General features: G+C 55.5%; 1 protein-coding gene across 4 annotated transcripts in view; it reads left to right on the forward strand.

Annotated features, from left to right (window-relative positions):
* The window catches only part of TNS1 (tensin 1), a 190,978-nt gene that overhangs the window by 132,810 nt on the left and 31,408 nt on the right, over positions 1 to 26,760 (forward strand). For all 4 annotated transcript variants that reach the window (XM_060016138.1, XM_060016139.1, XM_060016141.1 and 1 more), the window contains 5 exons: positions 8,466 to 10,019; positions 16,248 to 16,334; positions 21,358 to 21,554; positions 22,477 to 22,552; positions 26,092 to 26,184. In XM_060016138.1, the coding sequence (XP_059872121.1) occupies positions 8,466 to 10,019; positions 16,248 to 16,334; positions 21,358 to 21,554; positions 22,477 to 22,552; positions 26,092 to 26,184 (2,007 nt within the window). The remainder of the gene's footprint in view (positions 1 to 8,465; positions 10,020 to 16,247; positions 16,335 to 21,357; positions 21,555 to 22,476; positions 22,553 to 26,091; positions 26,185 to 26,760) is intronic.

A 26,760-nucleotide genomic window follows, 5' to 3' on the forward strand; every position in this document is an offset into this window, starting at 1 on the left:
AGAGAGAGAGAGAGAGAGAGAGAGAGAGTGCGAGCGTGAGCGAGAGGCAGAGGGAGGGAGTGGTGTGTGTGTGTGTGTGTGTGTGTGTGCGCGCTCCAGAGCCACGGGCAGGGCAGGCAGGCAGCACTGGCTCCTCCCACCTCTGACAGTCCGAGGGAGCCCAAGTAGGACACAGACAGCGCTGGGAGCTGCAGCCATGGACGGATTATTTGAAACTTGAGGCACAAGGAGCAGAGATCAGTTCAGCGCGCTTCTTTTCCTTCCCCTCGCTCCCTCTCTGTCCAGAGGGTAAGTGTCTGCTGGGCGGCTGTTTCTCCGGTGTGTGTCCTCGTGTGGCTCTCCGCGGGATCCGGGGAGAGGGTGGAGGGTGGCTTCTGGGCCTGGGGGCTGGGGGCTGCCGTGGACCTGGACTGGGTAAGGGCGTGGGGCTGCGTGGGGCTGTGGCCTCTGGCGTTGCCTTTGGAGGCAGATGGGGCCGACCTGGCCACCTCCTTCCTGGACTCGCTGCCCTGGAATGTGTAAGAGCCGCCGCCTCAGGTCTGAGGGGTTGCTGCGTCGGAGGGGGGCAGTGGATCTGAGCGGCCTCACCCTTTGGGGTAGTGGTTCATGGCGGGAGCGAATGGGATGGGCAGAGGGCATGTGGCAGAGGCATGGACTCGCCCCTGAAACATTCCTGTTTATTCAGGACAGCACCCGCACCCCCAGTTCTGTGGTCTGAACTTTGTGGCACCCTCGGGGCTGACCATTCCCCCACTGGCCTCCTGTGGGCTCCCATTCATGGCTTTCTCCCAACTTTGGCAGGGCTCTTGGCGGCTCGACTGTGCCCCTGGCCAGGAATCTCTGAGTGTCCAGGCGGGTGCCCTGGCCTGGCAAAGAAGGACGGCGGTTGTTGTGGGCTCAGGAGCTATTTTTACCATCCGGAGTGTGCCTGTGATATCTGCTGCCCGGATAGGCCGAGGGAGGGGCCTGGGAGTGCCAGGCTCTGGTTATAGTGCCCGGCGTGGGAGCTGAAGTCCAGGCTGGAGTCAGGAGGCTGGTCTGCAAGTTCACGTTCACCCCACTGGCGTGGGCTGGCCCGTGACCGGGCCGGTCACTCACCCTCCAGGCCCTGGTCCCTTGGGTCTGAAAGAAAGGTCACCGTGAGGTTTTCTGTGCCTACTCCCCTCTCTCTGGAGGAATGCAAGTAAGATGGTATCTGTGTAAAGTGTGTGGGTCCTTCCTGAGGAGGCCCTGGGGACACATCTCTCATCATCACTTGACCCAGCTCCGTATCTTATATCGTGAGGTTCTTGGTCTGCAGCCACAGCTGGAGAGTACCCCCGCCCCCCAGGCTCCTCCAGCGTCTTCACCTTGAAGCACCATTAGGGGGAAGAGCGCTGTACTTTGAAGCAGGGAGGCGAGTCTGTAGCCCTCGAGCTGGGTGACCTCGGGGGGGGTTCCCGGAGCCTACGGAACCTCATTGTCCTGTAAGATGAGGGGTGGGCAGTGGATTAACTGAGTCCTCAAGGCACGTCAGCTCCCCAAACCCCATGGCTTTTAAAAAGCTCTCACGGCTCAGCTGGTCCCGGGAGCCACGGGCAGGAGCCGCTGGTGGGAGGCGGCTCTGGTTTCCATTTCTGTTTGGATGGTGACTTTCTCCATCTTCTGAAGTTCAGACGGGGGCTCCGTCTGGGCCCTGGGCTTAGTGCCTCCCTCCTTCTTTCTTGCCTCGTCAGATTGGTGGAGGCGGCCAGGTGTGGACCCTCCCTGGGTCCACAGAGGCAGATTTTGGGGTGACCCTGGTGAGGTCCCTTGTACAGGGGACAGAGCCACCTGTGTAAAGATTGACAGCAGCCCTGGGAAGAATCTTGTTCTCTTCTCTCCAGTATCTGAAAATGCAGTGGCTTCCCTCTGAGCGCTGCTAAACAGGAAGAAAGACAGGTGCCTGCCACACCCGGACTCATCCGTCCCTGCCCACAGGGCCCCGTGCTTGTCAGTGTGGCACCAGTGGACACTTCCCACTGTGAACCTGAGTCCCTGAGGTTGCACCTGTCACCTGCCCGCTTTGCCTCTCAGAGGCTGTGTCTCCTCTCTGTGGTTCCCCTGCAGAGACTCGGTCTTCAACCCCTAATTCTGAAGCTCTTCAGAGCACCCGAGGAAGCCCTTTCCTATTTAGAGAAGTTCTAGAACTCTCTGTGAGCTGTGTTTCGAACAAAGGGCTGCCTCAGGCCCTGGCTGGCTGCGAGGGTTGCGCAGGGAGGTCAGCATGTGTGGAGTCCGGGTCTGTCACAGATGGGCCACAGGAGGTCCCTGCTGCCGTTGCCTGGGTGTCTCAGGAGGACCCCCAGGCCATGCTCGAGCCATGGGGCTGAGGTTCCCCACAGCTCTCTCCATCCTCCACCCCTCCTCACACACCTCCCCTGGGTGTCCATCACCCCTCTGAAATTATGTACAAAATTTGTATTTGGGCATTCTGGGGGGAATTCTTCAGATACCGCGGGGGGTCCTCGGCTAGGAAAGCGAATGTCCACTGGACTGGGCTAGCGCGTGGCTGAGGCGTCCTGTGGGGGATGCCATAGGGTGGGCTCTGGCTCGGCCAATCTACAAGGACTTGCACGGGGCCCAGCCTGTGCTACCAACACCCGTCTTTCATGATATTCTGGCTGCGGTGTGTCTCTTCCCTTTGGGAGAAGCTCGAGGTCCACCTGGAGTCCCTGATTTTCCACTTCTCTGGGTGCCAGTGGGAGAACAGTATCTCAGTGGCTGACAGGACTGTATAAAGCTTTAGTTAATGTTCTGCAAGAAGCCTGATGGAACACCTCACGCGTGCCAGGCCCTGCGCTCCGTAGGGCCATCCTGTATAGCTGTGTGAGCTGCGCGTTGAACTCCAAGAGGCACTGTTGACGTAGACCACGTTGTGAATGGTACTCTCTGCGAACCAGGGACTGGAGGAGACAGAGAAAGAGGTCAAGGCCTTCCTCAAGGAACTTAGTGGGGACGACAAACGTGGTCGACAGTAGTGTCTGTCCAGTGGGTGACCAGTGTTACAGTCATGGGAACAGCGCAGTGGGAACAGGAAAAAGGTTTATCTGAGTCTGGCGGACTGTAGGAAAGGGGTAAGGCCAGGGGCGGCTTCCCAGAGAGGTTCACAGTGAGCCTGAAGGAGGAGGAAGAGGTTTGCCAGGGAGGTAGGGAGTTGCGGGAGCAGGATGGGGAAGGGCCTTTCAGGAGCGGGAACAGCGTGTGCGAGGCACAGGGTGCGAAAGAGCATGTGAATAGTGTGAGTAGCGTGGGGCGTGTTTGGAGTGTTGAGGACAGTGAAGGGGAGGCTTCAAAAGGCAGGTGGGGGCCAGATGATAAAAGGTCTGCATGGCCGGCAAGGGGAGAGGTTAGCGTGCCTGTGGATGTGCCAGGCCTAGCTCAAGGTGCTCAGCGCCTGAATCCTGTCGCTCAGCAAACCTGCAAGTAAGCATCTGAATCTTTACCTGATGGGCTCGGAGGCCGGGCTCCGCGTGGTGAAGGAGGTTTAGTGGTTAACACAAGCTGAATTAGCCGTTAAGATGGGGGCCATCCTTCTGAGTGAGCTGGTGAGGGGGTGGGGCGGGAGGGGCCCTTCCGCTCTGCTTCCTCTCCAGAACTGCATCCCTCTGGCCTCCCTGGTACCCTTCCTCTGGCTTTCACACGTTGCTTCTCAGTAGCCGCCACCCCACCCCCAGCCTCAGCCCACCTCCCTACCCCGTGGCTGGGGAAGAGGTCGTGGCTAAAGGGATAACACACCCAGAACTTGCTCTCCTGGCTGCGTCCTGGCCAAGCTTCACTGTTTGTCAAAGCTCACCTACCTGCCCGACACACGTGGTTTTTGATGCCTCATTCCCACGTTTAAGGAGCCGAGAGTCCCTCCTGGCTTGCTGGGGCCCCCATCTGCCTCTAAACCGCCTGTGTCCAGGGTGGGCACCGTGCCTCTTCCTATTGGCACGGCATTGATTTTCCTCCACGTTGGTTGGTCATCACTGCTCCGGGTAATGTATTGTAATGAGCTGTTATTCTGCTGGACGTGGACCCAAAGGACTTTTTATCATGAAGGGCCCCATCTTGAAGACCTTAATAAATCATTCACTGTGCACAACGGGTCTGCTCTTGGACAGGGAGGGGTCTCTCGTCACTGAGTCACTTTCTTGCAGTCCACCAGGCTGGCACCCTTGACTTTTCCCGGTTGGCCTGTCTGTTCTGACACCTAAATAAGTGACATCTCCCCACTTGACATTAGTGAGAGAAGCGGAGGTCCTTAACCTCAGGGCTCAAAACACTGACCAGCTGGGTCAAGGTTTCCCAAGATGTTACCCAGAAGCCCCTGAGAGCTAGTTAAAATGCTGATTCTTGGCCCTACCCTAGATCTATGCGTGAAAATCTTTGGAGATGGGATCCTGGAATCTACATTTTTTTAACAATCCCCGGAGGAGATTCTTATGAACATCAAAATTAGACAGCAACTGCCCAGACCCTTTATCACTTTAGCATCCCATGTTTATTTCTTGTGTTCCTTTTGAAGTGTGTGGGATGGACACATCTTTCCTTTCCTGCGTACTGGCCTGTGCTGTGCTTCCTGCTACACCCGAACTTCCGCAGTTCACTGGAGGGAGCCTAGGGGGTAGGGAGTAGAGAGTAGGTCCACGTCCAAGTCAGCTGGGGATTTTCCTCAGAGCTTTCCAGAAGCATGACACGCACATCTGGATTACGGCCGCCGTGGAATAAGGGCCCCTTGCTGTAATCCAGCTCAGCGTTGAGGGTGGAGTCCAGGGCTTGGAGCAGCTGCTGGGAAGAGCCAGGCGTAATCAGACAAAGCAAGCAGGGCCTTGAAGAGACTTCTCCACTTCCCTAGAGAAATGGGCAGGATGTCCAGGCTGGCCCGGGCTGGGGGCCTGGGAGCTCAGCCCCCTGGGCTGCCTATACCTTGTGTTTCTCCTTCTCAGCACCCGCAGCTCCACCCAGGCAGGTCCCTCCCTCTATCCCCTGCTCCCTCCCACTGGGTGTCCAACTCCCTCTCATCTGAGATGTTTTTACCTGAACTGGCTGGGCCCATAGAGGCTGCTGGGACTTCAAGATGGATCTGGTGGCCCCTTAAGAGCCTTGAAGCCATCTCCCCTCACCTCTCGAAGTCCCCTCTCCTCCTCCCCCACTCTGTTTCACTCCTCTTTGCTCTGCCCACCTCTCTCTTTTGCCCTTCCTGCCTTAATAGATTGAAACCGACATGGTGTTCCGGCTTCTTGCGGTCCTGGTAAATAGCTCTTAATGTGGACGTGGTTGATGGGGAGAAGGGGATGACAAGCGTGTTGTATGGCGTGAGGGATGTGGGCTCTTTCCTTCACTCCTGATGGGAGCAGCAGGTGTTCGTGCCCCTCAGGTGCACTGGGATTTCAGCAGAGCCCTCACGGGGGCTGACAGACCTAGGAGGGGCCTGGGTGTCCTCAGTTTCTCCTCTTGATTTGAAAAGGAAGATGACCCAGTGCAGGTGTAGCACAGCCTGGAGCGTGCTGCCAGCACTGGGCATCAGGAGCAGCCGGCCCCTTCTCTGAGATCAGGAACAGGCATTTCCACTTGTACTTGGCAAATGGGATTCAATTAAACAGTCTACACTTCTTCGATTTTCTTACTAAGCCTTAGTTGCCTGGCAGTTATCATCCTGATGTTGTTCCTGTGAACAGTAGCCCATGTCGGGGTAAATGACGTCGTGGCAGAATAAATTTGATATTGGCATTTTCAAAGTCAGCGAAGAGTAAGGCGTGGCCCAGAGGGCCAAGATATCAGGTAGTGGTAATCAGTGTGAATTCTCCCTCCCTGTCTTGGAAGATGTTTTTTTTGGGTTTTTTTTTGCGGTACGCGGGCCTCTCACTGTTGTGGCCTCTCCCGTTGCGGAGCACAGGCTCCGGACGCGCAGGCTCAGCGGCCATGGCCCACGGGCCCAGCCGCTCCGCAGCATGTGGGATCTTCCCGGACCAGGGCACGAACCCGTGTCCCCTGCATCGGCAGGCGGACTCTCAACCACTGCGCCACCAGGCAAGCCCGGAAGATGCTTTCTTGTCTCTCTTGCCAACAGCTTTTCTTTTGTGAACCCTAGTGAGATGCTGGGGTGGGTTTGCTTTCTCCTAGGAAGGAATGCTCTCAGATCTGCTCTGGCTTGCACCCAGTGGTTCTCATTGCCTTCTGAGTATAAATGGGAGGGCGTTGGACACTCCACCCTTTGCTTTGCTCCTCCCCGCTGCTTCCCGGCCTATGTGCGCATGGACCTGGGAGATGAGGGGCTTCAGGGGATGGAGGAGATCCCAGGCCCAGGAGAAATACTCTGTCATCTCACTGTGTGGGCTGGAGAGTAGGGCCAGGGCCTAGGAATGGGCCAGCAGCTTTCTGGGTACAGTGAGAAGGAAAGACAGCTCTTCGGACTGCCACTAAATGGTGTGAGGGGCCCATCCTCACGGGAACCACCCTCCAAAATCTGAGTGGATGAGAGCCTTCTGTCTGCAATACTTTTCTCCTCCGGAAACAGCCAGCCAGAGTCTCTTTTTTGTGTGTAGAACATGGAGCCCGGTTCTTTGGAAGGCCAAAGGGGCAGCTTCTCATCTGCATTTCGGCCCCTTTAGGGATGATGCCATGTGAGTTGGGAGAGGCAGCATGTGTATAACTGCATCTTAGTAGCCTTTTGGGGTCCCGGAACACGGGGCAGGTTTTCGGAGAATCAGACCTTTCTCAGCCAAAACCCATTTCCAGTTCAGACCGGCGCCATCGCTGTGAGCCCTGGGCTGCGGCAACACTCTGGCCCGGTGTCACTTGGGGCCTGCTGCTGGCTGAGACCCCAAAGCCCCAGGGAAAACTGTGGGCAGAGAGATGGTTCTGGAGGGTTAAGTGAATGGGCAGAGCCTCCAGCCCCCAGGGGCTGCGTGTGGACGATGTGCCTTGTCGGGCATGTCGGTGCTGGTGCTGGGGTGACGTCACTTGGTTGGCCTGTGGTTTGTTGTGTGTGTGTGTTGATCAGGATGTTCCTGTTTTGCGGTTGTCTGATCACTTGTTTTTGGCCGTGGACTTCTGGATGAGTGTTTATTTTTAGAGGCTGCCACTTCTGGCCTGAGGGCTGATCCTTGGGCATGGTAGGAGCTTGTATTTTCTGAAATGTTTGTGGCTTTAAATTTCAGTATTTATTTTGGGGTATTGCTACTTTCTATGTGTTTATTCTGTGGGTGCGTGTGTGTGTGATATGACAGTGCAGAATAATAAAAAATTGTGTGGTCTGTGAAGTTCTGCTTTAGCTTTGATTTTAATTTAGTTTTTTAAAAAATTTTAAATTAGTTCTGATTTAAAATCCCAGCTTTACCAAGTACTATGTGTCTGCAAATAAATGGTTTCACGTCTCAGTTTCTCCGTCTTTAAAATAGGCATAACAACCCTGACTCACAGGATTAGAAATAACGTATGTGTAAACGTAGCAAAGTGTTCCCTGAATGTTACTGTTAACATTAGTATTTGTGTATTCGTATCCACACCTGCTCTTTCTGACCGCGGCGCTGGGGCTGTCTGGTGTACTCCGTGAGTGCACGCGTCTGGGTGTTTTTGATTTGGGTGATTTCTGGTGGGAGTGTGTGTCTCTGGATGTCTTTTGGTTTTCTGTGTGTGAGTGTGTGTGTGATTGTTGGTGTCTGGGCTGGAGTTTGGGAGGGGGCTTTTTTTCTTGCCAGTTGGGGGCCTGCCTTGGAGGGGGAGGAAGGGAGGTGTGTGTGTGTGTGTGTGTGTGTGTGTGTGTGTGTGTGTGTGTCAAGGCTGGAAGCTGGACTGCTGACTGTACAGGGTGTGAAATCACTGAGTTCCTCTGGGCAGGGAAGTTCTTCGTTCCTGAGTCAGCCCTTTGGCCTCTAGCCACCCAGCGCTCACTTTTTCCTTTCAGAGAAAGTATTGCTCACGGGGTCCCCAGAGCATCTCAGACAAAGTGGCACAGGGGGCACCTCTCCCTGCTGAAAACCTCTACTTTTGTGTCCTCAACCCCTAAGATGCTCCCTCCACCCTTGGCCCCTGAAGCTCCTTTCCAGAACGTCCACGGGCCCTGGCATTCAGAGGGAAACTGTGTCCTCCTTAACACCGGGCCTGCCGCCTTTGCTGGACCCCATCTCAGCCCAACACCCCAGGCCCTTGGGAAACGAGCGCAGTGCCGCATCCAGGCTTTGGACCGGGGCATCTTGCCCCCAGGACCCCGGCCCAACCCTGGACTCCACTGCCTGGCCCTGACCCTGGGTGCAGGGGAGGGCTCTGCTCGGAAGCTCGGGGAAAGAGTCCTTTTGTCCTTTTGCCCTCTGCCACCTTGGCTCTATCTCGGGGTGCTGAGAGGATTCCCTTTGGGAATCCAGGGAAGGGAAGCTTTCAGCTGCTTTCCTCGGGAGAATAGAAGATGTCCCGCCTCCCACTGACATCTGCTGTCTGTCTCCCCTCTGGTCCCTCCCTTGTAGAGGTTGTGGGCCACACGCAGGGACCCCTGGACGGGAGCCTGTACGCCAAGGTGAAGAAGAAGGACTCCCTGCACGGCAGCACCGGGGCCGTCAACGCCACGCGGCCTGCTCTGTCGGCTACCCCCAACCACGTGGAGCACACCCTCTCCGTGAGCAGCGACTCGGGCAACTCCACAGCCTCCACCAAGACAGACAAGACCGATGAGCCTGCCCCCGGCCCCTCCAGCGCCCCTGCTTCCCTGAGTCCCGAGGAGAAGCGTGAGCTGGACCGCCTGCTCAGCGGCTTTGGCTTGGAGCGAGAGAAGCAAGGCACCATGTACCACACGCAGCATCTCCGGTCCCGCCTGGCGGGGGGCCCTGCTGCTCCCTCCTCCGGCCGCCATGTCGTCCCGGCCCAGGTTCACGTCAATGGCAGGGCCTTGGCATCTGAGCGGGAGACAGACATCCTGGATGATGAGCTGCCCAACCAGGATGGGCACAGCGTGGGCAGCATGGGCACACTGTCCTCCCTGGATGGGGTCACTAACACCAGTGAGGGGGGCTACCCGGAGGCCCTGTCTCCACTGACCAACGGTCTGGACAAGCCCTACCCCGTGGAACCTATAGTCAATGGCGGGGGATACCCCTATGAGTCTGCCAGCCGGGCAGTGCCTGCCCAAGCTGGCCACCCTGCCCCCATGCGACCCTCCTACTCTGCACAGGAGAGTTTAGCTGGCTACCAGCGGGAGGGGCCCCACCCAGCCTGGCCACAGTCAATGGCCACCTCCCACTATGGCCATGACCCCAGCGGTATGTTCCGCTCTCAGTCCTTTCCGGAAACCAAGCCCCAGCTGCCCCCAGCTCCAGCCCGGGGCGGGAGCAGCCGGGAGGCTGTGCAGAGGGGCCTGAATTCCTGGCAGCCTCAGCCACCTCCTCGCCAGCAGGAAAGAGCCCACTTGGAGAGCCTCGGGCTCAGCAGGCCCAGTCCCCAGCCATTGGCAGAGCCCCCCATGCCTGGCCTTCCCGAGTTCCCGCGGGCGGCCTCCCAGCAGGAGATCGAGCAGTCCATCGAAGCCCTCAATATGCTGATGCTGGACCTGGAGCCAGCCACAGCGGCCGCCCCACTGCACAAGTCCCAGAGTGTCCCTGGGGCCTGGCCCGGCGCTTCCCCGCTCTCCTCCCAGCCCCTCGCTGGCTCTTCCTCCCAGTCCCATCCACTGACCCAGTCCAGATCTGGCTACATCCCCAGTGGGCATTCCTTGGGCACCCCTGAGCCTGCTCCCCGGGCCTCCCTGGAGTCTGTCCCTCCTGGCAGGCCTTACTCACCTTATGATTATCAGCCATGTCTAACGGGGCCCAACCAGAGTTACCGTCCAAAGAGCCCAGCTGCCTCCTCCTCGTCTGCCTTCCTTCCAAACACCCAGAGCTCTCCGGGTCCTCAGCTGCCCCCAGTCTCTCTCCCTGGCCTCACCACTCAGCCTCAGCTTCCACCGAAGGAGGTGACTTCAGACCCATCCCGAACCCCAGAGGAGGAGCCATTGAACCTGGAGGGGCTTGTGGCCCACCGGGTAGCAGGTAAGAGCCTCAGGGGCCATGAGTTCTGGGTATCCCCTCCTTATTCCCTCCACACCTTCCCTCTCTGGTCGTGGCTGGTGTTGCTGGAGCGAGGTGCAGGCCCAGCCATCACGCCTTAGCGGGTGCTGCTTTGGCCTGGGGAAGAGGCTGTCAGGAGCCCACATGACAGCCATCCCTTCCTGCATTCGTTGCCTGTTAGGCTCCAAGCCAGGCACTGAGGTTCAAAGATCAGGAATTTTCGGTCTAGTGAGGGAGCAGGTACACAGACAGATAATTCTAACAGAGAGCAATGTGTGCTACAACAGAAGTGGGGAACAAAGCCCCAGAGCCTGGGAAAGCAAGGTTTCCCACCTAGGGCAATCAGGGAAAGCTTCCTGGAGGTGGTGACTCCAGGGCTGGAGTACAAATTTTCTAGGCAGAGAGGAGATGCTCTCTGCAGCTGCCTGCAGTGGAGAAGGCCTGGAGAAGGTTGGAGGGAGGCCTCTGTGGACTCCAGTTCCCTTTTGAGCCCTCCCAGAGGCACAGCAATGCCTGAGAGGGTGTCCTGAAGCCCTTGGGCTCCATCTGAGTGTTCAACCCTGGTGTGTCCTTTCAGGATATTTCTCCGTTTCTGGGGAGGCCAAGGTCCATCTTCTTGTTCAGCTGTCCTGCTAGTCCTTGCTTTAGGACCAGCTCTGTATGGGAAGCGGGCACTGAGAAACAGAGCCCTATTTCCTATCAGAGAATGGACTTATTCTCCAGAGAGAGGAGACAGAGTGGGGCAACCAGATGAGCTTACTGGGGAGATAAAGACAAGAAATGGCAGCGTGTCCAGGGCCATGTTGGGAGGGGCAGGAAGGGCTCCATTCCTTCCCTCTGGCCTAAGCCTGTGACCATTCCACGGGGGCAGCCAAACTGGGCGGGAAATCCTATGAGTTGGTTTTATTGTGGAGGTGAAGCCCAGACCAGGGTGGACCAGAGCCTGGGGCGAGGGGGACCTTGTGCCAAGCCCCTCAGCTGACAGGGTGGTGGGTAGTCAGGGAGCAGAAGGGGAGCCTGGGCAACTGACTCTGCCTTCTGTCCCTTTTCCTAAATTTAGGGGAAGCTGAGTCACCATGCCAGCTACAGGGAGGAAGGGAGACGCCGTCCCTGAGGATGGATGGTGGGTTTAGGGAAGTAGCTGGGGCCAGGCCAGTTGGCTGTTGGGTTTGAGTCCAGGACCTGGTGTGGTGGCATGGACTCCCTGCTCCTGTATTTCAGAGCAGAGCACAGCCCCCAGTTCAACTACTGGTAACTTGAAATTGGCCATAATGGCAGTATTCACACTATGGAAATTGGCAATCAAGGACTTCCCCTGCCCTGGTAGCATCACATCATTGTCTTTACCCAAGAGTCAAAACATAAGATGAGTAGCTCTATAACCCGAGGGGTGAAATGCTCCATGGGGGTCCCCGTGGGGCTGGTGTCTTCTACTTTTGTCTACATCTGGGCCCATGAGATAAGGAGTACCTGGCTTGTCAGCAGAAACCATTTTCCTCCTGGTTTTGTTGAAGGGAGAGGAATGGGCCCTCTCAATATTTTACAGAGTTGGGGTGGTGGCCTGAGGAATAGTGACACTCTAGTCTAATAATGGGCAGGATCCAAGGGGCTTTTCTCTGGGGGAGCAGGATGAGTTTCCTCCTTTTCACAGAACCTTCTGTATAGCTCTCCCAGAGCTTGCTCAGAAGGAAGCCATACTTTAATGGCCCTAGAAGGATGTCCATCTTGTAGTGGCTTTCACCTCATCCTTTTCTCTCCTACCAGTTTCTGAGGTCTTGCCTCTCCACCTCCATATCCTGTAGCTGCTCAGGTTTTGGCTGCCAAGAAGTCCTATGGAGGGAGGGATATTGTTGGCACAGTACCTGTGTCCTCCAACCCTGCTGTCATCTCCTCCACCAACTGTGAGTGACTCAGTCAGGAGAAGGGATAAGAGCTGTAGAGGGGACAGTTATATTTGGTCTCCAGGGCTACAAAGGACCTCTTGGGTCCATGCCCTGTCATGAACAGTATTTCTTATGTCAGCAGGTCCTGCTTGCACAACTTCTTCAGTAGCCCTATCCGCAGTGCTGTGTAGATAAAGATGCACCGGCAGGATTAATTTGTAGAACAGTCCAGGAGCCAAGGGATAGACTTTCAGCACTGCCTTTTTCTTCTCATTTTACATTCTTCTGCAAGAAGCTGGAATGTAAGCTTCAACATGAGTAACCTCAGATCCGAGGGAGAACCTCTATATGGTCATCAGTATGATCTGGTTTCTCCTGGCCTTTCTCCCTCAAGTCTGCTCTTTTTCCTTGGCTGTCAACTGAGGCTGTTATACCTCAGTTCCATGTCCTTGGTTCATCCCACTTTGATCCAACTACTCCTTACGTCTTATTTCAGCTTAGCGCTCAGAGTATGTAGGGTTAGTTTTCTTAACTTGACAAAGGGTAGGTACTGTAGCACATGTCACACTTTCTTGTGAAACATTAGAATTAGAAGCATTCCCATTACACCAGGGACAAAATAAAGATGCCTGTTATCACCACTATCATTTAACATTGTACTGGATATCCCAGCCAGTGCAATAAGACAAGAAAAGGAAATAAGAGTCATAGTTGTTGAGTCCAATCAAGTTATCTTATGATCCTGATTCTGTGACTGTACTGATCTCAGGTGTCTCTAGAGGTAGAGATTTCAATGCATATTGGAAATCAGAAGTTGATCTTATCCTTAAGGAGTCTAGAGTTTAGAAAGGGGAAAAAGAACTGGAACTTTAAAATGAAGTTATTTGTAGTAAGAGAGGTATGAAGAAAGTTCTGTGGGAATGAAGAAAAAGGGAAGCTCACTATCAGCTGGAGAGATTGGGGAGGCTCTTTGTTGAGTGTGGCTTTTACAGAGCCTTGGAAGATGGGTAGGACTTTGAAAATGGGTGAGGTCGTTGGAGAGAGAGGGCTCATAATGAAGATAGGAAAACTTAAGGCATGTTTGAAGAATAGAGTGGATTGAGAGCATATAGGCTGTGTGAGAGAGAGTCAAGAAAGGTAGCCTGGGGCCTGCGTCTGTTTGGTTGTAATACCAGACTAAGGAGGCTGAATCTTACCTAGTGGCGGTGTAGGAAGCCATTACTGTGTTTAGGAGAGGATGCCATGATCAGGGCTGTAGTTTAGGAAGATGTATCTGGTGGGTCTGGGCAGAAAGGATACAAAAAGGGAGAGACTTTGAGCTGGGAGATGCTAGGAGCTTATTAGCTAACCTAGGTGATGGGGGCTGAGTTAGGGTGCTGACCATGGAAATGAAAAAAAAGAGATGGGTGCCAAGGATGCTGTGGTGGGATGAGAACTGATGCATTTACAAGTTGATTGGATGTAGTAGGTGAAGAAGAGGAAGACATCAAAGATAATTCTGAGGCTCCATGAATAGAAACAGAATGATGGTTCCATTAATAAGCCAGAAGTTAGCGGGAGGAGCAGGTCTGGTGTAAGATGAAGACCTCAGTGTTAGATATGTTGAATTTGAGTGACAGTGGAGCCTCCAGGTAGAGATGTATGGAAGGCAATCAGACATCGGAATTGGAGCTCAAAAGAGTGGAAAGAGCTATAGATTTGGGAGTCATTCTCACAAAGGTAAAGGTTAAAGCTTTGGGCATGGATGAGGTCTCGATATGTCAGAGGGCATGGAGAGAAAAGAACTTAGAATGAGATGGCCACGAGGGAATGGAGGTCATACGGGGGACTAAGAACAAATGTTCAGGACAGAGAGAGGACACTAGGACAGCCGGTCATCACAGAAGTCAGAATAGTAAAGGGTTTCCAGGAGGAGGGGTGGGAGGTTAGCAATATCACTGTGGAGAGAGCATGACGAGAAGGACTCAGGAAACTTCACTGGGCTTTTGCCAATTAGGCGGCCCCAGTGATTTTCAAAGGCATATTTTCAATAGAGTGGTGGTGACAGAAACCAGACAGGGATTGAGGAGTGAGAGATGAGAGGGTGCAGACAGCATATCAGCCCCTCTTTTGAGTGGCTTTGTGATAAGAGGGAAGAGGGTGGTAGCTAAAGAGGGTAGCCAGATACTGAGAGCTTCTTTCTGTGAATATAGGAGCCATGAGAATGTTTTTAGAGGGGGAGGAGGGAGAGGTTGAATATGGAGGGAAGAGGGAGAAGAAAAAGATTGAAGAGAAAGAAATTGATAGACTAGGTCTCTAAGGAGGTAAGGGGAGTTAGGCTTAGGAACCCAGGTGGATAATTTAGGCTCAACCAGGAGGTGAGGTACCTCTTCATGAAATAAGAATAGAGGATGGATACAGATATAGGGAGATATTGGTGTCAAGCCTTGGGAGCTTGAATTGAGAACCCGATTTTTATATGTCATCATGGAAATAGGAGTTGAGATCAAGGCCCATTCCATCATTCATTCAATGTGTGCTCTTAATCCATGCTACATGCTAGCCTAGGTTCTGGAAAAATGGTGGTAAACAAAAGAGATAAAGATCCTTTTTTTAAGAGGTGGAAATGGACAATAAACAAATATACATATAGTATGTCAGATGGGTGATAAGCACCATAGAGATAAAATAAAGCAGTGAAATGCCAAGGAGGGGTGAAGGGTTGTGGGGGGTGGTGGTAGGATGTTCAGGGAAAAGGCTTCCCTGGGCAGGGAGGGAATGTGCCAGATGGAATAGCAAGTGCAAAGGTCCTGAGGTGGGAGTGTGCCTGATATGGGGAAAGTAGGGGGCCCGAAATCAGAGAGGGAATGAGCATGGGGACCAGCTTTCTGTGGGCCTTGTAGGTGATCATAAGACCTCTGGCTTACACTCTGCATGGTGTGAGAAGCCTTAGGAAGGATTTGGGCAGAGGAGTGACTTCACCTGACTTTCTCTAAACACATCAGTGTGGCCAGGATGGAAGGAGGGAGACCAGTTAGCATGCTGGTGCTTTTGATCAGGATGGTGTCTGGAGATGGTGAGACACACTCAGATTGTAGACGTATTTTGGAGGTGTCGCCATCGAGATTTACAGAGAGACTAGACATGGGATGTGAGAGAAGGAAAAGTCAAGGTTTCTGGCCTGAGCACCTAAAGGATGGAGTTGCTCTTTATTGAGATGGAGAAGGACGTGGGAAGAGCAGGCTTAGAGGGGATATCAGAAGTGTGAGTTTGGCCACATTAGATTTGAGGTGCTCATGAAATGTCCAAGACAGTTGGATGTATGAGTCGGGAGTTTATGAGGGAGAGATTGGAGCTTAGAAATGTGGGAGTTGTCAGTATATGATGTCATGTGAAGTAAGGCACTGCATGATATCGCCTAGCGGGGTGAGCACAGATAGAGAAGGGTTGAGTTCTGGAGCCTTGAACATTTAGCAATTTGAGGCAGGAGGAGGAACCGGCAAAGAAACTGGTATGGAGCAGCATTTGAAGTGGAGGAAACTCAAAGGGTGTGGTTCTCTGGAAGCCAGGAAAGGGTGATGTTGGTCACTGCATGGCCCCTGTGTTGTGAGATCGATTGGAGTCAGCTGGGGGGGAATAAAAGGACCTCACAGGTCCTTACAGGTCCTTACGGTGCATCCTCATCTTAAGGACTTTTCGGTGGTACCCAGCAGTTTGGGGCAGGAGTAGAAAATCCTAAGTGGCTCCCGTGGAAGAGGGTTACTAAGAGGGGTGTGATGGAAGAATGAAGGGCCGAGGGATGCCCCGATGCTCAGGAAGATGACCCTCGGGCTCAGACTGGCAGGGTCACTGCCGAACCCAGGAAGAAGCAGGTGACCGTGAGAGGAGAAAGGTCCTGGGATGAGGTCGTGTTGACCGTGAGGGCGGGTGAGGTATGGGGCCACAGGACTGAAATCTCCTGGTCCCAGGCTGGCACCTTCCTGCTCCATGCTGGGGTTGGAAAAGAGAGAGGTGGGTGGCGTCCTGCTGGACAGCAGAAAGTCCACCTGCCCTTTGGGGAAACGAGACCCTAGATCCACCCTCTCATCTTGTCTGACACCCTGCCCGCCCCCCTCCAGCCTGTGGCCAGAACCCAGACTCAGAACACTGACTAACCTTGATTTTCTCTTTGTTTTTGTTTTGTTTCGTCTTGTTAAATGCCTTGTCCCTGGCGTTCTTCGTGTGTCCCGTGTCCATCTGTCCCCTGTGCCGTGGGCGTGGTGCCTTCCTTGCCTGGTGTCCTCCCCCCCCGCCCCCCCTCCCTGCTTGCCTCCCTGCTGCCGGCTCCCCGGGGTGGGGTGGGGAGCAGCGTACAATGCCAGGCTGCAGGGCACTGGGCAGAGTGTTGGCTCCGGGCACCCTCCTCTCCACCGGCTCCGATCTTCCTCTCTCTCTGGTTGGTTCCTCTCCCCGCTTCCCCCTTTATGACTTACCTGAGCTCTCCGTTTCTTTCTTTTCCCTTCTTCCTTCATGCGCTGCTCCTCCACATTTTTGCCCACTTTCTTCTACTTCCTCGTTTCCCATTTCCTCCTCACTTTCCTTCCTCTCCTTCTGTTCTCTCCGTCTCTTTCTTCTCTTTGTCCCCCACCTCTTCTCTCACTGCCCCCTTCTTCCTCCTGCCTCCCTCCTCTCTGCATGAGTGGGTGCTCCCACTTCTGCATGGACACGGCCTGATGCTTCCAGCCTTGGCCTTCCCTGCTGGGAACAGGGTCCGGGGTGACTAGGTGAACTTTCAGCCCCCCCGTGGGCACACAGGCCTTTGCAACAAGGGTGCTCAGTGAGGGTTTGGGACAGCCCGGCTCCCCAGCTACCTTGGCCAGATCACCTGGGCTGCCCGGCCAGAGCCTCAGCAGGAGCCAGGCCGAGCTCTGCGTGGACCAGCGGGCACAAGGCGCAGAGTGGTGCCCTGCCACCTGCTGCGCTGTCCATTCTGGAGTACAGCACTCCCTGGGGACAGGGCACCCCCTCTGACCTCATCCTGAATCTCTGATCCTAGGACCCATGGCCAAGAGTCAGAAGCCCTGGGTGTGGTCCTGGCTTTTCCTGTGACCTCCTCTGTGACACTCCCGGGGAAGTCTCTGAATTGCTCAGAGCTCTGTCTCCCAGTGTGACACGTGGAGGATCGTAGCCTTGCCACGTGCCTTTTGCATGGTGGCTTGATGTGCCCCAACATGGTGGACCCCCCATCAAAGTCACGTTGCTCTGTTAGAGGGCGATGTCATCCACTGGCGTCTCCCACCAGCTCTCGGACACACAACCCCTAGACTTCTAGCTCTGGGGAGGGAATCACCTCATCCTTTCTCTGCTCCTCAGAGCCCAGAGGCCCAGGGCAGGGAGAAGACGATGTGCTCAGGCTTACCCCAGGCCGTGGCCTTGAGCAGTTCCGGGAAAAGCCTTGGGGGTGGAGTGGGGTGGGAACTGTTGACTCCCAGTGGCAGTATCTGGTGCTCTCGCGGCCCCTTCTTCTCCCAGTCCGTGGATAATGGGGAGATGGTTCTAGCAGAATGCCTCCTGTCCCCCTCCTCTCCTGTCCCTCCACCTTTTCTCGGCCCAGTGGTGGGGAGTGCGGTGTTCGGTGGGGCCTGGGGGTTTGGGCAGTTCTGGGGGGTCCTGAGGGGAGCTGGCATGGCTTGCCCTGGGGCTGCTAGTGTGGTTGCCGTGTGGCTTTCTGGTGCCCTGGCCCAGCAGGTGGCCTCCCGGATCCCCTCCCTTCTGGAGCCCCAGGCAAGCAGTCGGACACCCAGCCCCGCCACCTGGAGCTGAGGAATCCAGATTTTTGGAAATTGGAAGGCTGGAAAGAAGAGCTGGGTCTGTCGGGGTGGAAGCGGCCAGTCCTGGGGCGGGTAGGGGAGGCATGTGATGAAGCCTGACACCAGGGCATATGTCCATGGAACTCGGGGGTGGTGGGCAGCCGTGCTCCATCTATTAACCAGGTGTATTGATGTGTGTTAGGGCTACAGCCCCTGGAATTGCCCGTGTGTGTGTGTGTGTGTGTGTGTGTGTGATGAAGGGGATTCACGGCCTCGGTTCCAGCCCACTTTAGGGGAGCCTAGGAGCCAGCTGTTCCCCCGAGCACAACGCCATCCTGGGGAGCAGAGTGAGGACCCCGGGAGATGGGGCTGCTCCGGCCCCTTGCTCTTCAGGTCTGGTGGTCAATGTGGAGGCCCCGGGCTGAGGTGACCGCTGTCCTCCAGGAGGAGGGGAAGGTCCGATGCCCACAGTGTGTGACATCCCTTGGAGGATGACAAAGGGCTTCTGGATGTAGCGCATTATTATCCCAAAGGCCACTTTCTGGCCGCTCCTCGTGCTGCCGGGGCTGGAGGGCTGGACCCACCAGCTTTCCTGGGAGGACCTTCCAGAGTCCCTTGCCTGCCTCTCTTTCCCCCTTTCTTCGTGAGCTTCCTCTGGCCCCCGTTCTCCTGCTGGGGAAGGGCTGAGTGTGGAGGTTCTGAGGGTGGCTGTGACCCACCACTGTTCCTGCCAGGCTAAGGCTGCGTGCGCCCACACGTGTCTGTACGTGTGTGTACGCGTGTGCCTGTGTGTGTGCAGGGAGTGGGGCACGTAGACGGAGGCCCTGAGAGCGGGGCCGGGGCCAGGAGACCAAGAAAGTCCTGGGGTCAGGGGTGGGGGAGGGGAGGAGGCCGGTGGGGAGTGCGGGTCTATTTTTATTATCCGTCAGCTTCTGGGACATGAGGGAGTGGTGTTCTCTCTCTGACACTGGCTGTCAGCTTGTGTCCAGACGTCCCAACTTGGCTGAGGAACAATGGGGCTCTCTTCTCTCCCCTCTGCCATGGCCCGTCTCCCCTCCCGTAGAGAGAGACAAGAGAGAGGGAACATGGCTCTCCAGGCGCTCCGGGGCAGATCTGGGACTGCCAAGGCGGACAACAGTGGGACACTGTGTTCAAACAATGTGAGAGGCCCAGGCTGGCCACTGGGGCCGTGGGTGCTCTACGGGAGAGGGGCTGTCCCCGTGGGAGTGGTATGCCGGGTCTTCCCCCTTCTGCAGCGGGAGGCTCTGCCCTGCAGGACCCTAGCTCTTTGGACGGCAACCTGTCCATGCCCCCTGCCTCTGGACAGAGCCGGTCCCACTCCAGTGGTGGTGGAGAGGCGGCTTGGAGAGGTGTGATTACCCTCAAGTGTCTGACTGCCTTGGGCCAGGTCTCGCATCCTCCAAAGCCCAGAAGCCCCTCCAACGGTCCCGCCTCTTCTCTGGGCGCTGCAACCCTCTGCATCCCCAGAATGTGGGGGATGTTCTGGGTGCATCGGGGAGAATGCTCTCTGTCCCTCTGGGAGACTTAGGGCCTCGCATTGAAACAGACCCAGTTTTCAAGGGCAGATATCGGATCCCCAAACAGGGAAACTGGCCACCCCTTGCAGAGGCACGGGGACCTGCCAGAAAGAGGCTGCGGGTCTGGGCCAGCCGGAACTGAGAGCAGCCCTAATGCGTTTCTTTTAACCTTGGGGCTGAAGTTGGTTCCAAACCCCAAGGGCCTTTCCCAAATGGGCCTCCTTTGTCACGATTATTATTAGAAAATCAATGGCTACGTCTCTTTCTCTCTAATGTTTTTGCCAGGAGTGGAAGCAGCAGCGGCTTTGGACCAAGCTGCCCCAGAGGCCTGAGGGGGAAGGGGGCTCGACGGTGGGGGGAGCACGGCCAGGGACAGGGCCGGTCAGGGTGCTTCTCTGAGGGCTGGCAGCCTGGGATTGCTGGAGGGTCCCGGCTGCTGCCCCACCCTTTAGAGCCAGGCCCCGTCTTTCATCCGTGTTGATGATCATAGCAGCCCCTGGTTAGGTAGGACTCTGCGACCCCCATTTTTCTATTCTGAAAATAAAGGTCCTTCGAGGCAAGGGGTTTATTTGCTTTCAGTAAAGCAGTCGTGAGTCTGGTTTACTGTCTTTAGCCAGGGCTCTTTTTTCCTCGGTTGAGATGGTAGGCAGGTTGCCTCTGATTAACGAAGAGCCCGAAGTGGAGCCTCAGAACATCCCCACCCCCCCCGAAAAATAAAGAACACCGCCCCACCCAGCTACCTTCTGCACTTACATGTGCTCTCCAGATGGGGCTCCTAATCAGGAGACGATATGAGTGCAAGACTTGGAGTGAGGGTGTGAGTGTTTGCGAGTGTGTGTCCATCCCTAGACTTGGCAGCCGGCAGCCTGCTGTTCATGACAAGTGGGGAGGCTTCCAGCCCGTGCTCGTCATGACAGCCTTAGTGGCTGCTCCAGGCTGGAGCTGAAGGGCCCCCAGGGCCACGCAGACCCCGCTGCGGAGGGTACATGGTGATTCCGTCTGAATGAGGGTGACTTCTGCTTGGCTGAGCTGGCGTGTCCCTGCGGCCAGCTGTGTGTGTGTGTTGTGTGCATGTGTGCCACGAGGCGGTTGGTCTGCCCACAAGTGCTGGCCTGAGGCTGCTGTGGCCAGGGTCTCACAAGACCTTTGATAAGTCCCAGCACCTCTTCTCACTTGCCCCCCTCGGGTGGTGGTGAAAGGAGGGCTGGGAATTTCCTCCTGCAGGACAATGAGGGCAAGGGGCCCGCCCTCAGGCTGGGTCTTGGCCTCTGGGCCCCGGGGAATGAGTTCTCTAGGATTCTGGAGCCAGCTCAGTGAGGCAATGGGTTTCGTGCAGCAGCCCAGCTGTGGGAAGAGGGAGTGGGAAGGGAGGGTGAGATTAACAACATCCCCAGGCCTGCGGAATGGAAGGGAAGTGCACAGAAGCAGATGGGGCGCATGGCGTCGGGCTCTTTGCCTGCTGCTCTGCTGGGAGAGGCAGGCTGGAACCTGGGCCATCTTTGGGGCAGGAGAAGGGTGAACAGATAAGGGGCCAGCGTAAAGGAGGCGGGAAGGAGCTTTCAGAGGTGCACTGGTTGAGGGTTGGGCCCTCCCAGAGAAGGCCAGCAGTGTTCCGGGGGCCGGCTGGGGCTGGGGACACTGTGACAAGACTTAGTCATTCCTTGATTTCTTCTCGCGAGCGCCATTTGCAAGATGATGCATCATTCATTCTTTCCAAAAGTCTTCCCCACGGGCCTGGTGTTGCTTGTTGGTTGATGCAGTCGCCTTGGAGACTGATTCTCCTCCCTCCACCTTCCCTCTTTTGCCTGGAAGCTCTGGCCCTCTGCCTCCGGGGCTTGGAAGAAGTTGACATCTGTTTCTTGTATCAGTCCTTTGTGCTCTGGGCCCCAACCCTGTGCAGAGTGGAGATTCTTGGTGAAGGCCAGCCAATCTAAGCCGATCCCCCACCCTGCAGAGAAACCGGGGTGTGGGCAGAGGGAGGCTGGTGGGAGGATGTGCTGAGGGGAGACAAGCCCAGCTCCAGCTGGGCCCCTGGGCTAAGATGCACTGCCTTCTCTGGGGGAGTTAGGCCCGATGGATCCTTTCCCCCACATTATGCTCAGTGCTCTCTATGCTCTGCCATTCCTCCCAGGGGTGCAAGCTCGGGAGAAGCAGCCTGCAGAGCCCCCAGCACCTCTCCGGAGGCGGGCAGCCAGCGATGGGCAGTACGAGAACCAGTCGCCAGAACCTGCATCGCCCCGTAGTCCTGGGGTTCGCTCCCCTGTCCAGTGCGTCTCCCCAGAGCTGGCTCTCACCATCGCTCTCAATCCTGGAGGGCGGCCCAAAGAGGTGAGTCCTGGGGCCGTATCCTGGGGCCACAGAGGGTAGTGGAGCCCACCTGAACTATTGAGGAACTTGATGGTTAACTGGGCAGCAATGACCTGTCAGTAAACTCAGTAATCTTTCCTCCCTGCATCCTCAGCCTCGGTCTCCTCTCAGGCTTGTGGAATCTGGAGCCCATTTCCTTCCCTAAATAGCTTTTATGCCCCTACTTCTTCCATGAACACTGAGACTGAGGTTCCCTTCTTGATTCCTAAAGGGCCCCCCTAGAAGGGTGGTAAGGATCCTGGGTATGACGTAGGTGACCACAGTCTCTAAACTCCAAGCCAGATCCTAGAGACTGACTTTGTTTTTGAGCCCTTTCTAGACGTGTGGTTTTCTCGGGAGATCAAATTTCAATGTCAATTGTTTGTATTTCTGAGACGTTCAGTAGTTTGAGGAAGTAGGTCTTAAACTTTAGCGAGCATAACAATCACCAGGGAATCTACTAAAAATGTAGGTCCCCCAAGTCCCCCTCCAGAGATTCTAGCCTATTAGACCTGGGATGGGACCCAAGAATCTGCATTTTAAACACGCACCCTGGAAGATTCTGATGCGAGTGGCCCATATTTGATACAATCCAGGTTAACAAGTCATTCTGGATATAAATGGCGTTTGGACATCTTTTCTCTCCCGCCTTCAGTAACCTGCCCCCAGCGCCTTCTCTTTGGCCCTGTTGTGAAATATTCCCAAGGCAGGTGCTGCTGGACCATGGCCTTGCAAATAGCCACTTTTCTATTCTCTTGGCTGCAAGGAGTTTGAGCTCACGGATGGCGAGGATCTCCCTTTGACCTCTGTGTTTACCAGGGGAGGGCGGTGGTCAGGCTGGTTAACTGGGAGCCCCTCCTCCTCAGGGTCACAGCCACTGTTTTCCTCCCTTGTTCTTCCGCAGCCCCATTTGCACAGCTACAAGGAGGCCTTTGAGGAGATGGAGAGAACCTCCCCGACCAGCCCACCGTCCAGTGGGGGTAAGAACTTCACACTCAGCCTGCCTTCCCTGGGTCCCCTCTGGCCTGTGTAAGCACCCAGGTTTGGGGGTGCTGGCAAAGTTGGGAGGGGCCAGAACCTGCCGCTTCCCATCCCTATGGCTCATTTTACTCCAGCTTCCCTCCCCCGCTTCTATTCTTTTCTGCCGTCCACGCTCACACGTCTAAGGATGCAGCAGCCGCAGTCCTGGGATCCGGACTGACCTACTGTGGGGCCCGTGGGCTCCCACCTTACGGAGTTTGCTGGTTGCTGAGAGTCTTCGCATCCTATGTGCAAAACATCCCCCATCCTAAAGGGACTCTTTGTGCCCTGCTGGTGTGTCTCTGAGACACCCCTTGACCTTCTTGCTTCTGATCCCCATTTTTGTCTGCATACAGGCACCTCTTCCACTTCAGGCAACCTATTTAGGTTCCACCGAGGAAAGAAAGGCTCAGAAGCCTCAGGCTGACCGTATCCCCATCTCATTCATCCCTTGGCTTCCAGACAGGAGCCTTTAGTCTGTACCCCTCTGATGCTCTCACAGGAGAGGCAAATCCCTGAAGGGCAGAGACATTTGTACCCAAAGAGAAGACCTGGGTGAGCCCAGGAGAGGGGCAGTGTTCCTTTCTGTGGTAGAAGAGACATGAGGAGGAGCTGGAGGAGGCCTGGGAAAGCAGTGATGGAAAGCAGTACCAGGCTGTGAAGGACTCAGGGTCCCTGTGAGAGGCCTGGGTCGGCAGAGGTAGAGAGGCTGGCGATGCTCCAGGATCAGGTTGGGTGGGCGCTGCCCAGGCTATTCACTTGTCCCGCTGAGAGGGGAGGAGGGTGAGGACGGGGGAGTTGGAGCTGGCCATGCGTTCTCCTGGTGGTCGGCTGTCCCGCAGAGGGGAGGAATGTGACACTGGTACCTGGCCCCTGCACCAACAGAACTCGTGTTGGCTACCATCTTGGACACGCAGGAGGCTGAAGCTATGAGTGGATGCCATGGCTGTCCCTAGAGCAGTGCTGTCCAGTGGAAAAATAACATGAGCCATGATCGCACTGGAGAATTTACTAATAGCTCTATTGAAGAACATACAGGAAACTGGAGAAATTAATTGTAATGATTTTTAAATTTAACTCAAAATATCCAAAGTATTATAATTTCAATAGGTAAATCGAAATAAAAATATTAATGAGATATCTTACAATCTTTTTAAATAAAATCTAAAAAGACGCTGGTGAAATTAATTTTAATAATAGATTTTATTTAATCCCAAGGATCTAAAATATCATTTCAACATGTAATCAGTATAAAGAGATATTTCACATTCTTGTTTCATACAAATTTGAAATGGCTGTGTGTTTTGCACTTACAACTTTGTTTAGACTGGCCACACCGCCTGTGCTCCATAGTCCCAAGTGGCTCATGGCTACCATATTTGGACAGTGCAAGCCCAGGGCAATCTGCTCGAGATAGCTCTGTGCCTTTTATGACTCGTGGAATGTCTCTCCCTGGTCTTAACCCCCCACCTTCACACCTGCTCCAATTCCCTGTGGGTCCAAATAGCCAGGATCCTGGCCAGCACCCTGTTTGGGATGAAGCCATCTGGGCTGGGCTAGAGTTGGGTTCAGCCACATGTTTCTGTTCGCATTCTTCTTTCCCTCCCCTTCTCCCCTTGGCCAACCCCGAGAGAGCCCCGGGCAGGGAGGATAAGTTAGAGGTTTCCTCCATGCCCAGAGGCGGAGAAATGCGAGGAATTCTTCTCTCAGGAAGCCAAGCCTTGCCTGGCTTCAGGGCCAGCCACTTGTCTGCCTCAGACGGGCCAGATGCCTGGGGACTGAGGACAGGAGTGATTAGGGAGTTGGAGGTGCTGAGGGGAGCCTAGAGAAACCTCCCACCGCCTCTGTCCCCTTGTCCCCTTCACCTCCTTTCACTGGTCCACCTGTGCCTCTGCTGCACCCGCTGGGCAAACACATGCAAACTTGTGGGCCGAAGGGGCTTCGTGGTCATTCCACGGACAGTGGTCTCTGAGGCTGGGCTCATTCTTCCATAATTAATCACATTCAAAGTTGCAAGATACCTCTGTGCGTGCATGTGTGTGTGTGTTTGTGTGTGTGTGTGTGTGTGTGTGTGTGTGTGTGTGTGTGTAAAATGAGAGAAAGAGGGATACACGGGGGCATGCAGGCCTAGACCTACGCCATGGCTAGGTGTTTGTGTCTGTACGTATTTGTCCCCTCTGCTGTATTTGTCTGTTGGGAATCTCAGGGTTAGGGTGGCGCATAGGGGTGGGCCACCCATCTGGACTCCTGCGATGCCTCTCTATTCCCACAGACACCTATGTACACACCGGCATGTGCACACGTAAGTTATTTAAATTGCTTTCATTGGGAGATTATATTTGGGGGCTTAGTTTCCTACAGGTCTCCCTGTCTTTGGGGAGAGGGAGGAGGCGCCACGGAGGGTCCTGGAGCTGCTGTGTGCGACCTGGGCACCCAAGGGGCACAGCTGGTCTGTTGAGGCCGTCGGTGTGGGGCAGGCAGTCTTGGGGTCTGGCACACCTGTGCGGCTGCATGTCCTCAGCAGCTATGGCCTCTGCAGGGTCCCGAGAGCTGCGGCCGGAGACACAGAGCTCATTTCTTTACTTCTCCTCAGAGGTGTGTTAGGAGACGTGGCAGCTGCCGCTGAGAAATCTCGTGACTGGGCACAGCAACCACCCTGCAGCTCAGCTCGGAGTCCGGCCATGTCCTTGGCTAATGGGAGAAAGCCTGACCGCCCTTTCTGACCTTGTGTGTCATGTGACACTTCCAACCCAGACGGGCGGCTTGGGAGGGAGCTGGGCTCCTGCGGGGTGGTGGTGCTCTTGGCCAAGGACTGTAGAGATGGGGCTTCTCCCTCTTCCAAACACTGAGGTTTGGCGGTCAAGAGAGCCCCCTGCTGAGAAATTCTCCCTTCGTGGGGCTTGCAAGAGACCTGTTTGTCTGGGGGCCAAAGACCTGTGGCCGAGGGCGAGCCTGGGGACTCAGGGTTGGTTCTGCTGGTGGTCCCTTCTCCTCCTTCTGTCCTTTATATGTTGTGCTGTCTTGACACTCCATTTTCTTTAAGTCCATCTGCCTGTGTGCCTGTGTGTGTGTGCGTGTGTGTGTGTGTGTTTGTGCGTGCCTGTTTGTTTGGGGGTGGGTAGGGAAAGTGAGAGAAGGGGGTTAGAGAGAGAATAACAGGGAAAGGCAGAGGGCACCCGAGAAACCAACGTGTATGTTATAAACCACGGCCATGCGGAGGGACCGTAGCAAAGGAACTCAGGGCCTAGGGATAGAAGTTACTTTCTGGAGGTTGAGGGGCAGGGCCACTTGCTGACTTCCTTTAGCCTTTACACTGTGGAGAAACACAGAGACAGGAGAGGCAGTGGAGCCGCAGCAGCGTCCCCGGGGCTGGGGCTGGTTCGTCCGCTCAGCCTTCAGCTGCCCACCCTCCCCGACATGCCCAGACTCAGGAGGGGGCCTCTCCCCAGCCCATCACCTGCGCTCACTCCTGGGGTCTCGCCTCTTCTTCTCGGCGCAGTGCGCTCCCCTCCAGGTCTGGCCAAGACACCTCTGTCTGCTCTGGGCCTGAAGCCCCATAACCCAGCCAGCATCCTGCTGCACCCCACCGGCGGTGAGTGGTTCCAGTGGGAAGGGAGGTGGTCGGGGAGGCTGGAGGGAGGAGTGGGGGGTTGGAGGACCCCTGTGGTCCTGGGCAGGGCCCAGAGGTGGTGGATTCTCAGGACCCTTCTGGAAACAAGGTGGCAGCCTAGCTCTGTGTCTATGATGAGATCAGGCCTCGGTGGGGCTCTGTGTGTGGGGTTTGAGGGGGACGGATACCTCTGTAGCCTTCCTGCCATTGCCTGGTGGGGTCAGTGCCGTTCCCAGCATCCTCTGACATGGGGGTTTGGAGGCCTGCCCTGTTTCCCTGGAGTCGGTTAGGTCTCTGCCGGAAGCCTGGCTTCCACCCCGCAGCGTCCAGGCGCTCGTGTACACGCACACACCCCCGGCTCACACCTCGTCACACTTCCTGGCTCCTCTCCTCCCTGTGGGGAAGGGGCAAGTGGGGGCCCTGGGCCCTCAGTGGCCGTTTCCAACAGGCTGAGCCCAGAAACTTGCTCCCTAGACTCTGGTTTGGGGGCTGGGCTGGGACTCTGGGGACAGCTTTGCTTCTTTTCCTTAGTCACCAAAAGACTGATCCAGCCAGGTG

The sequence above is a fragment of the Delphinus delphis genome, chromosome 7 (assembly GCF_949987515.2).
Source record: "Delphinus delphis chromosome 7, mDelDel1.2, whole genome shotgun sequence".
Taxonomy (NCBI): domain Eukaryota; kingdom Metazoa; phylum Chordata; class Mammalia; order Artiodactyla; family Delphinidae; genus Delphinus; species Delphinus delphis.